Source organism: Hyla sarda, chromosome 7, assembly GCF_029499605.1.
Source record: "Hyla sarda isolate aHylSar1 chromosome 7, aHylSar1.hap1, whole genome shotgun sequence".
NCBI lineage: Eukaryota > Metazoa > Chordata > Amphibia > Anura > Hylidae > Hyla > Hyla sarda.
In genome coordinates, this window is record NC_079195.1 from 185,904,545 (window position 1) to 185,916,961 (window position 12,417).

Genomic DNA, 12,417 nt, shown 5'->3' on the forward strand with positions numbered 1-12,417 from the left:
TTTGCCTTTACAACAGCTGAAGGCACCCTGGTTGGAAAACACTGGGGTAGGGTTTAACACTGCAACTAGCTGGCTGATGTGCCAATAGTAGAAATACACAAGACTTTTGATACAGTCATAGACGACTGGTCATACAGGCCGCATCACTATCAAGCCTTACTTATAGGCATGGTAGGTGATGATTGGTTATGATTCACTTACATTTGGATGTGTCCCCATAGCTACTCAATTGGTATAATTTCTGACCTAGTTGCTAATAACCCCTGCAGACAGCTTTATATACCAGAAACATGTAGTTTGTTTGCCTCTGCCCATCTACTTTAGCTGGTTAAGGTTTAGATGTGGTGTAATAGTCTGCAGCCAGTGCGCTGCCTGCTTTTCCGCTGCCCTTGAGACATTTAGACATGGTTTCTGCTCTCAAAAGCAGCTGAACAATGATTCTAGTTGTTAAGATATATTTAGAAACTCATTTTGTAACCTTTGACCTCAGGCAATTACCCCCAGGCCACTTTAGTTGGGAATATATTTTCGGTCTTACCAGTCAATGTGTTTAGTCACCCGGATGAATGGAGTTCAGTTCTTTGAAAAAAAAAAAAAATCCTTACAGCGCAATGGTTGGATTTGTGTGAAACATTCACATTCCTAAATTTTCCAATCAGAATTTTTGTAATTTTTGTGTTGTTTGTTTTTAAGTTTATGACTTCTGATCTCCTTTTTTTTTAATGTTATTTTATTGCAGTATGAAAATGAGGCTTTTACTTCCATGGAGATGAGATGATCAAAGTTTTGTGCTCACTTCGTAGAGGGAGCAAGCACTAATGGTGCCAGAAGAATGGACCTAATGAACGGCCAGTTGAGCAACACTGCTCTCACCGCGAACGCTTCAGAGGTGAGGGGCACCATATTAAAAAAAAAAAAAAAAATCTTAATTTATGAGATTACGCAAAGGTTATTGCTGCCCAGTACACCTGGTGGCACGTTGAGCTGCCTCTTATTGTCAACCAATATACAGTGATCCCTCAACTTACAATGGCCTCAACATACAATAGTTTAAACATACAATGTTTCTTTCTGGACCATTGTAACTTGAAACCAGACTCGACATACAATGTACAGACAGTCCAGATCTGTGAAACGTGTCACAACTGGAGGAACTGACCAATCAGAATGGGCATTTTACTGGTAAATCACCTCTATTACGGAAGTGCATGCACTGACTGGCTGTCTGGCAGCGCACCCTACAGTACAGGGAGGAACTACAAGTTCTGTACTACTCCTTACCTGTATCAGGATTAGCTGCTCTTTTGGACACCAAGTAAGGGCGGCTCCATTTGGGACACTGTGTGTACTGTATAGGACCCTGAAGAAGCTCCTGTCCTCTACATAAACCATTGTTTCCCAACCAGGGTGCCTCCAGCTGTTGCAAAACGAGAACTTCCAGCATGCCCGGACAGCCGTTGGCTGTCCGGGCATGCTGGAAGTTGTCGTTTTGCAACAGCTGGAGGCACCCTGGTTGGGAAATACTGACATAGATAGTGATTTACAGCTCCCAGCAGCTATGTCTTACTTTTATGTGTGAGGATTTGCTTTATCTATATTAGTTATCTACTTATTTTTCTTTAATCCTCAAATGTTTCTATTTTTGGATGACATTTTGGTGGCTTCAGAACCAATTACCAGGTTTCCATAGAGTTCTGGTCTCAACATACAATGGTTTCAACATACAATGGTCGTCCTGGAACCAATTAATATTGTAACTTGAGGGACCACTGTATGCCTTTATCACAGTTATCTCCTAAAAACACAGGGGGAGATTTATCAAAACCTGTGCAGAGGAAGAGTGGTGCAGTTGCCCATAGCAACCAATCAGATTGCTTCTTTCATTTTCCACAGGCCTCTTTAGAGGCCTGTGGAAAATGAAAGAAGCAATCTGATTGGTTGCTATGGGCAACTGCACCACTCTTCCTCTGCACAGGTTTTGATAAATCTCCCCCACAGTTGTTACCTTTGCCTTTACTAACTGGTAGTTTTATATCTAACCACAGTTTTGGCCTTTTTTCTTTTTTTACCTTGCAGAAAAGCAGCAGCTCAGAATCACTGAGCGACAAAGACTCCGCTGCCCTGAAGAAAAGTTTTGACGCTGTTGTGTTTGATGTCCTCATGGTCACTCCGGAGGAATATGCTGTAAGAGGTTTTTCACTTCCAATAAAAGCAGACATGATTCTAATTGAATCTCCACCATTTTATCTTGCTATAAAAGTTCTGTTACATACTTAATGTATCTGTAGTACAATAGAAGCCCTATTTTCTGATACAGAGCTCAGAATTCCCTGCATAATCATAGGAATAAATAAGGACATGTGGTTGCCTGTAGCAGAAAGATCCTCTGCTTCCTCTGGTGGTGGTTCCAGCCAGCAAAGGAGGTGTTCTCTTAAAGGGGTACTCCGCCGCCTAGACATCTTATCCTCTTTCCAAAGGATAGGGAATAAGATGTCTGATCGTGGGGATCCCTATGATCAATGCTGCGGCACCCCAGCGAAGCGAACTTCGGCCGTCACGCCCCCCCCGTAGACTTGCATTGAGGGGGCGTAGCCGTGACGTCACGTGTGGGGCGTGGCAATCATCCCCTATCTTTTAGGGAATAAGATGTCTAGGGGCGGAGTACTCCTTTAAATCTATAGTTTTGTAGAGGCTTTGTTGCTCTGTATCAGAGTAATGAAACTCCCACCACGAAATAGATATATTAAAAAATCACAGATTTGTAGAGCAATTTAAATAAAGACAGTGGTGAAGGGGGAATCCTATGTAACCCCACTAGTGGCATGCCAGTGGGTTGTCAAAGCAGCCAGGAGCCTATGAAGCCCAAAGGTCAGCCATATTTGTAAACCAGAGGCTTAGCCTAATAGCATACCTGTAAGCTCCTCTCCCTCCCCTCTCTATAGGCAGCATATAAACTGATCCCTCAGTGAATTGGTAGTTGCTCATTTAGCATTTTTTTTCCAGAGTGAACAGTGAGTTTAGCATAGTAAGGATAAGGACAGCTACCTCTTCTGATCAACCCCATACATCAGTTCGCTTGTCCTGACACCGCTGGCAATGATTTGTTTCTGTAAGAACAAAAAAATTAGCAGTTGAGATCCAACATAACCAATATGTCCCCCCCCCCCCCCCAAACATATTTCAGGGGGCCACCACACACATTAGATATGTTGGGGGATTTGTTTGGCCACCTATGTCTAAGGGCCCATTCTGTATGGGTAGATAGCTGCCAGTTTGAGTGACAATTACTATAAACAAGTAAATTGGCGCTCATTGACAGGGCCCTTTTACATGGGGCCTATAGTTGGGATAGTTGGGAATGAACAAGCGGATTAATAATCTTTAGATTGATTGATTGTGCTGGCATTCGTTTTCGTTCCTGTCGGCCAAGTAGATATGCTGCCCACAAACAAATATTTTTTATCCCTGCATAAACTCTACGATCAGTGACAAATTGACAAACAAGCATTTACTCGTTTATTGGCAGATCGCTATCACTTTTACACGGTCAGTAATTGGAAATGCGCGTGTCTACCAATGCTTTTTGGCATATAATGAACCCTTGTATAAAGCCCCTAAATGTGTCTTACCATGATGATTCCCCTTATTTTGTGCCTGTATACACAGTAAAGTGACCATACAGAACAGGAAATATCGGCTTATTATGACTACTCTATTGGTCCTGGTAAACACAATTTTTTGGTAGAATAAACATTATTTTTTTTTTTTTTATTGTATGATTTTTGGTGACACATTTATGAAATCTATGTTTTAGTAGATGGTCATCAATGAATAGTTGTCCACATTGTGAAGCATAACATCTGTGCCCCATCACACGCCTGTGTGCATGATCATCTTACTGGGGAATGCTGTTCTTTGCTTTACACCAGACATATTGAAACCTGTGTTGTGTTAGACTTTTCTGTCCTAAAGGAACTGTCTGGAGACACCTGTAAGACACCAGATGTACAAGCATTGAGGTTCCTCTTGGATAGCAGTCATTTCCTCCCTGCTAGTTCTCCCATGACTCTGATTTTGGCCCAGTCCTGTACTTGGTGTCACAGACACGGACATTAACTGTGACTATACGGCATGTGGAGTTGTTTTGTGATTTTTCTGGATTCTTTTGTTGCTTTTAAACTTCTAATCTGGCCACTTCATGGAAGTCTTCTCCATTTGGCTGTTCACGAGAGCTACAGACCCTGTAATCCAACATTTTGCATAACATCTGTCCCCTGGAACTGAAACAAGCAGTACATGCACAAAAGCCTGTCAATGATACCATAGTAGCCCAGCTATGTCACTTTGTCCTAATATTGCATTTATTTACATAGGCAAACATTCAGTGTAATGGATATGCTGTCCAGAGGATACATTTAGGTTATCATGCTTTATGTATACAAGTAGAATTTCCTAATAGCGGACACTCACGTGGAAGAAAAAACTGTCTGCTCTTGAGAGATATTCCCTGTTAGGGGAAAAAAGGCAAAAGAAAATCTTTCTAAATGCCCGAATACTGTACTGTACTTACTCCAGAGTGTAATTACCTATAAAACACCATTAAAAGCAATATTACAGTAGAATCTTCCAGTGCCATTTAATCACCTCTTATCCACCCCCCCTGCACCATTTCATCTCCCCTTGTCATATTATTGCCCTCGTTATCCTTCCAATGCCATTCCTTCCCCCCCTTGAACCCCCTGTGCCAAATCACCCCCCTCACCCCTCGTGCCACATAACTTCTCCCCTTCTCTCCTCCCCCTGTTGTTCTTCTTACTTGTCCAGCAGGCTCAAGTGTGGAGGCTCTCAGCGGGTTTGATGTTTTCCTGAAGTTCACTGCACTCACTGAAAGGTTGTGAGCAGCGGTGGCTGCCAACAGTGACGAGTGACGCTCCTGACATCACTTGTCAGAGCCTGCAGCCGCTGCTCTCAATTAGTGCAGCGCAAAGGACATCAGGAGAATGTCAAACTCGCTGAGAGTCTCTGCACCTGAGCCTGCTGGCCAGGTAAGAAGAACAGGGGGAGGAGGAGGAAAGGTGAATAGTGATGTGGCACAAGGGGTGAGGGGGGATGATTTGGCAAAGGGCACAAGGGGAATAAAGTGGCACAGGGGTATAAAGGAGGAATGAAATGGCACAGAGGGGGATGAAAGGACACGAGTGGGAAAAGGGGGAAAGAAATTGCACGGGGTGGTAAAGAGAAGTTCATGAATTTGCACAGATGGGAATAAAATGGCACAGGAGGGTGATCAAGGGGAAATGGCGGCGGCCCTATGTAAAAGGTAGGGCCGGTGCATTGCCATAGAATGAGATTTGCCATAGAATGAGGTGGTCCGCCTCCATTACATCCTATTGGCTCATGCACCGGCACATAAGCCTGGTTGCCTCCTATTGGGTGTGTCCGTATCCACTATTGGAAGTGTCCTCTTTTCGGAGGGTGCAAATACATTAAGTCTTATGGGACTCTGCCGGGGAATTAAAAACTGTCCCCTATTAGGAGGTGACCGCTAAGGGAGATTTTACTGTGTGTGTGTGTGTGTGTGTATATATATGTATATGTGTATGTATGTATGTGTGTGTATGTATATATATATATATATATATATATATATATATATATATATATATATATATATATATATATAATATAATATTTTGTGTATATATTTCATTTATTTATATATTTATTAATAATAAATTCTGCTTATTTTCTGGGTAGTCCTAATCAGTGATTGACAGCTTTTGATAGCTGTGTATGAGTAGAACCGCCCACTAGACTCCTTAAGCCCAGAATAGGCAAAGGGTTGTGGGACTAGAATATTAATTCTACTTAAAGGGGTATTCCGCCCCTAGACATCGTATCCCCTATCCAAAGGATAGGGGATAAGATGTCAGATCGCCGGGGTCCCGCTGCTGCGGACCCCGGAGATCGCTGCTGCAGCACCCCGCTATCATTACTGCGCAGAGCGAGATCGCTTTCCACGTAATGACGGGCAATACAGGGGCCGGAACATCGTTACGTCAAGGCTCAGCCCCTCGTGACGTCACGGTCCGCCCCCGTCAATAAAAGTCTATGGGAAGGGGGCGTGGCGGTCGTCACGCCCCCTGCCATAGACTTGCATTAAGGGGACGGGCCGTGATGTCATGAGGGGCGGAGCCATGACATCACGCCGCCCCGGCCCCTGTATCGCCCGTCATTACGCACAGAGCGAACTCTCTCTGTGCAGTAATGATGGCGGGGTGCCGCAGCGGGGATCCCCGGGGTCCCCAGCAGCGGGACCGTGGCGATCTAACATCTTATCCCCCATCCTTTGGATAGGGGATAAGATGCCAGGGGCGGAGTACCCCTTTAATCTTTTCCCCTCAAAAACCTATATTAATCTACTTTGTTTATTTTGTCCTACAATGGTGCCTGCAGATTGGACTGTAACTGCAGTGAAGATATGACAAATAACTATTGTGCGGCACGTTCCAGAATAGGCATTTTTAAACTTATCTTCATTTTTAATTTGGCGCCTCCCTCCCTGCACGCTGCTGCATAATAGTCATTTGTCATATCGCCGTCAGAGTTATGCTTTAAGTTCTGTCATGAAAGCGTTTCTCTTATAGCCTGACCTGACGTTGTGTGTACCATGTAAACATGGTTATCAGCCAAATCTTAATTTTTCGACAAATTCAACTAAACATGTCAGGCTCCAGAGGGAGAAGCTGACATCCGAGTACAAGCTATAGAGTTTAATAAGGTTAACCAGACATCAGCTGCAGAGCATTGCCTCCTGTTTACCTGCTGAATGCAGTCGGTCTTTCATCCTAATCCTCTGGTCTTTTTCTTGCAGGGTCAGATAACACTAATGGATATGCCGGTTTTTAAAGCCATTCAGCCGGAGGTGAGTAGTTCACAGAGTTGAGAAATGTCAATTTTTCCAGCCTTAGCTTTATTTGGCGTCATATTAGATTTTTTTCTTTTACGTCAATGCTCATAAAATCTTGGAAAAAAAATGGATGTGTTAAATTATTTGGGGGCCATGTGCCCCTTATGTACATTTAACCACTTCACAGCTGCATTCATATATGACTATGACTCAGTGTTTCCCAACCAGAGTGCCTCCAGCTGTTGCAAAACTACAACTCCCAGCATGCCCGGACAACCTACGGTTGTCCGGGCATGCTGGGAGTTGTAGTTTTGCAACAGCAGGAGGCACCCTGGTTGGACAAACACTGATATAACAAATTTTTCTATGTTTCTGTGTCTAGATGCTTTGGCTTCCATAAGCTGTAACTAATCCTCCTTCTGATTTAGCTGAAGAACTATGAAATCTAATACGTGATGAATGCATTTTATCATTCCTCTTTCTTCACTGGGATTACTTATACATGATCTGTTTATTCACAGCGTCTCCCCCCCCCAAGCCTCCCTCCTAATACATACAGTCGCTCTTGTACTACAGCCTTCTCTGATTCTTTATTGTCCTGTCTAGTTATCCTACAGCTGCATAAGTGATTTTACAGTTTTTAGAGGTCCAACAAATTTTTTTTGGCTGGGTATGTAGGAAAATGGTGGTCTTGCAAAAGGAAGTCAAAAGGTAAATGCACACTAGACGGATTTTCTGTCCGGAAATTCACACGGCAAATCTGTACGAGCAAAGTAGATCAGATTTTTCATCTGCTGCGGAATTGCAGTGCAATTTTTACCGGTAACAAAATCTGCATTATATCCATCTAGTGTGCATTTACCCCTAAAAGGGAAGGGCGAGGACAAAATAAAAGAGAAAATTTGTGCTTAGGTGAGGGGGTGGAGTAAACCATTCTTGCCTTCCTTGCTTCCCCGCTTCCGGCTCTCTAAGGCTGGGTTCACATCACGTTTTCTCCCATACGGGAGCGCATACGGCAGGGGAGAGCTAAAACCACGCACTCCCGTATGCCTTTCTATGCGCTCCCGTATGTAATTCATTTCAATGAGCCGGCCGGAGTGAAACGTTCGGTCTGGTCGGCTCATTTTTGCGCTGTATGCGCTTTTACAACCGGACTTAAAACCGTGGTTGACCACAGTTTTAGGTCCGGGGAAAAAGCGCATACGCCGCAAAAATGAGCCGACCGAACGTTTCACTCTGGCCGGCTCATTGAAATGAATTACATATGGGAGTGCATAGAAAGGCATACGGGAGTGCGAGGTTTTAGCTCCTCCCTGCTGTATGCGCTCCCATATGGGAGAAAACGTGATGTGAACCAGCCCTAAGAGAGCCCTGCTCCCGCAATACACTGCACACAGCCAATCAGAGGTCTCACTGGTGTTCTGCCTCAGCTGCTGATTGGCTAATCATGCAATTTCACACTGATCACAATCCTGGAAGTGCAGCACATCTGGGAGTGGGGGCAGGGGCGTGAAGGTATGTTTTGTTCTTGATTCTTCACCTGATTGGGAACCATCTTTAAAACCCATATTCACAGATACAGTATCCTATGCATGCTTGATGCGCAGGATTTAAAGCTGCAGATTTTATGCTGTAGATTTCAATGTAAATGCTTGTTTGACACAGGGGATGCACCGATGACTTTGACCGTCCCTAGAGTGAGCTCCCTGCTGTGCTTGTGTGTGTCTGCTCGTAGCAGGAATCCACTGCTACGAGCAGACACACAGGGTTCTGAGAGTCTGTAGTAAACTGAGCACATGGTCTCTCCCCCTGCTCCCCAAGCTTGGCCGAATGCGGACGTGATGTCTGAGTAAACTGCGAATGCGCGTACAGATTACTACAGACTGGCAGATCCCTGTGTGTCTGCTCGTAGCGGCTGTTTGCTGCTACGAGCAAACACACAGGACACGGGAACAGAAGGGAGCTCACTCTAGGGTCTGTCATTAACGCATCCACAGTGTTAAATATGCTGCGGATGCACTACGCGTGACCCTGCCCTAATGGTATTTTCACACTTAAAGTATCTTGCGCATATTTGATGAGCAGGATTTTCTGTTGCAGATTTCAATATAAAGTATATGACTGAACACAGCATCTAATCTGCTGCTTCAAATCTAATAATGTACCTTAACCAATAAAAGTTAACTCTGAACTGCACACAGTCTAATCCTTGCAAAAAGATGCAAGACTGACTAAAACACCAGTTGTCTTTCACTTTTTTTTTTTTTTTCTTTTTCCATTATGGAAAAGGCAGTTTATTGCTTTCAAATGTAAAATAATGCGCCTGGGAAGTACGAATACTCTGCGTCCGATCATCAGTTCTTTGTGGATTTAAGAGGACTTATTTCTGACAGCTTCAGAAGGAGTCCACTGTATAGACAGGCAATAACAAAAAGCAAGTCAAAAGCTTGGCTCCATAGCAAAAGATATAACTAGGATGTGGAGGGATATTATGATCCCACATGTATAGAGCTCTAGAGTCCACATACTGTGTTCAGTTCTGGAGACTTTACCTACCTAAAATATAGTGATATAGTCAATTGTGTCCAGTCTTAAATGGTACATGTCATTTAGAAAACTTTTGATATGGCTTAGAGAACTGTGGTGCACTTCACCCAGCTGGGATTAATGATCCGTGGAGATCTCAGCACTGAGACCCCTACTGATCTAAACTTTTATCATTTTTTGCTTTTTTTTTTTCACGAAAACAGTTCGTGGAATAACCTCTATATTTATGCATTATAGATTTGCTTCCAATTGAAGGCAACAGGAAGTAATAGAAACTAGTTAAGAGATCTCACAGCTTCAGAAAGAAAATAAAGGGAGGTTATAGTTCAGAAGCTGAAGAAAACTTCTATACTTGTGTAGTGAAGCTTTTTGTTGAAAAATTAAGATAAGCTGCGACATATGGCACCATTTTAGTGCCATATGTGTGTTGTTAAAGGGTTACTCTGCTGCTCAGCGTTTGCCGAACGCTGGAGCCAGCTTCCGGAGCTCGTGACGCCATAGCCCCGCACCCTCATGATATCACACCCCACCCCCTCAATGCAAGTCTATGGGAGGGGGCGTGACGGCAGTCACGCCCCCTCCCATAGACATGCATTGAGGGGGTGGGGGCGTGACGTCATGAAGGGGCGGGGCTACGACATCACAAGCTACCGGCTCCAGTGTTCGGAACAGGTTGTTCCAAACGCTGTGCAGCGGAGTATACCAGAGTATCCTCATGTGAGCTAATTCAGAAGGATCAATATTCCTCTCTTTGACTTGTGATTAGAGATGAGCGAATTTACAGTAAATTTGATTCGTCACGAACTTCTCGGCTCGGCAGTTGATGACTTATCCTGCATAAATTAGTTGAGCTTTCCGGTGCTCCGGTGGGCTGGAAAAGGTGGATATAGTCCTAGGAAAGAGTCTCCTAGGACTGTATCCACCTTTTCCAGCCCACGGGAGCACCTGAAAGCTGAACTCATTTATGCAGGAAAAGTCATCAACTGCCGAGCCGAGAAGTTTGTGACGAATCGAATTTACTGTAAATTAGCTCATCTCTACTTGTGATATTTGTAGTGCGTTCCTGTGCTTGCGTTGTGTATACGACCACCTTGAAAGGTTTTGCATCCAGACACCAACCAGTTAAGCTACGGACTGACTGATGCTTACCTTGAGTTGCTCTCTGTAAAGATTTGAGGCTTCTTGGAGCCAAAAGGATGAATTTCTCCTGGACGAGGTAATCGACACCACATTTTCCCCATAGCTATAAATCATGTGGTGTCCTCTCTAGATCAGAGTTTCCATTATTCCATGGTTACTATTGTTAGTAAATAATTCACCCAGTGCTTATTCTCCAACGTTTTACTATCCCATCCCATGGTGCTATGGAGCACTGCATAAGGTAAGGTATCTGATCACTCCATCAGTCTTACAAGCTGCTCACTGCATTCAGTCAACAATCAAATTCCCTTTTTCAGTGCAAAAATAAAGTTTAGCTGAAATATTTAAAGGGTACCTCTCATCAAATAAACTTTTGATATATTTTAGATTAATGAATGTTGAATAACTTTCCAATAGCATGTTAATGAAAAATATGCTTCTTTCTATTGTATTTTTCCCGATCAGTCCTGTCAGCAAGCATTTCTGACTCATGCTGGAGTCCTAAACACTCAGAGCTGCCAGCCTGCTTTGTTCACAGCCAAACAGGCTGTGAACAAAGCAGGCTGGCAGCTCTGAGTGTTCTCCTTTGTGAACAAAGCAGACTGGCAGCTCGTAGTGTTTAGGACTCCAGCATGAGTCTGAAATGCTTGCTGCCAGGACTGGTAGGGAGACCCCTAGTGGTCATTTCTTCAAAGTTGAAAATTAAATAGAAAGAAGCATATTTTTTAATAACATGCAATTGTAAAGTTATTCTGCATACATTAATCTATAATATATCAAAAGTTTTTTTGATGAGAGGTACCATTTAATAAAGACTTATAGGGAAATGTTTTTTCTTTCCCCCAGAGGCTGAACCCCCCCCTGACATCTTATCGCCTATCCTTTGGCTAGGATATTAGATGTCTAATGGCAAAGTACCCCTTTAAGCAAAAATCTAGGTTCTGCCTTACTGCAGCTCATTTGACGTGTTTGGGTTATTACCTGGTGTGGTTTTAGTTGGTTTAGTTTCTAGTAGTTGAGTGTTTCCCAACCAGGGTGCCCCCAGCTGTTACAAAATTACAACTCCCAGCATTTGGCTCTTCAGGCATGCTAGGAGTTGTCGTTTTGCAACAGCTGCAGACACCCTGGTTGGGAGACACTGTAATGGTTTATTATGTATGAGAAATCTTCATGACACTTGTATTTTTGCACATCTTAATACACTGAGCAGCAGTATGAGGGAGGAAGACGGGCTCTAATAAAAACCTAAAGGAAGCATCTGCTATTTTACTTGGCTTTATATTTTTTATTATCTTCTGGATCTTTCTCTTTTTTTTTTTTTTTCTTTTGGTTGATAAGTGCCAGATTTTTTTATGCTAGATAAAAAAAAAATCTGTATATGTTTTTGCACATAGCATTACTTTACCACATTCTTTATTGTTTTTATCTTCTGCTTAGGAATTATCAAGCTGTGGGTGGAATAAGAAGGAAAAGTACAGTTCTGCACCCAATGCTGTGGCCTTCACAAGACGATTTAACCAAGTAAGTCGCTGACCACAGCCACTATTATCGTAAGATCTATTAGATGTAACAGGTGATAATAGGGAAAACGACTGGACCTTGCTCCACTCCAACAGTATATAAACCTGCATAATCAAATTCACCAGGAGAAGTATTTTAAATTAATCATGTAAATCTTTATTAATACACATAGGATTGGTGGGGTACTGGGTGGAGTCCTGATGTGTATGTACTATTACATGCACTGTATGGTTTCTATCATCTATTGCTGCCATGCACTTAGGCACTTCACATTGGGTGCATGTTTATAGCGATATTTG

The 12,417-nt window shown here is 43.2% G+C and overlaps 2 protein-coding genes across 14 annotated transcripts in view; one reads left to right on the forward strand and one right to left on the reverse strand.

Moving 5' to 3' along the window:
- The window catches only part of RALGPS2 (Ral GEF with PH domain and SH3 binding motif 2), a 264,782-nt gene that overhangs the window by 120,528 nt on the left and 131,837 nt on the right, over window positions 1-12,417 (forward strand). For all 13 annotated transcript variants that reach the window (XM_056531809.1, XM_056531808.1, XM_056531819.1 and 10 more), the window contains 4 exons: window positions 740-889; window positions 2,077-2,184; window positions 6,875-6,925; window positions 12,035-12,118. In XM_056531809.1, the coding sequence (XP_056387784.1) occupies window positions 833-889; window positions 2,077-2,184; window positions 6,875-6,925; window positions 12,035-12,118 (300 nt within the window). In that variant the 5' untranslated portion in view covers window positions 740-832. The remainder of the gene's footprint in view (window positions 1-739; window positions 890-2,076; window positions 2,185-6,874; window positions 6,926-12,034; window positions 12,119-12,417) is intronic.
- ANGPTL1 (angiopoietin like 1) overlaps window positions 1-12,417 on the reverse strand; it is a 98,717-nt gene that overhangs the window by 16,348 nt on the left and 69,952 nt on the right. The window lies entirely within an intron of this gene.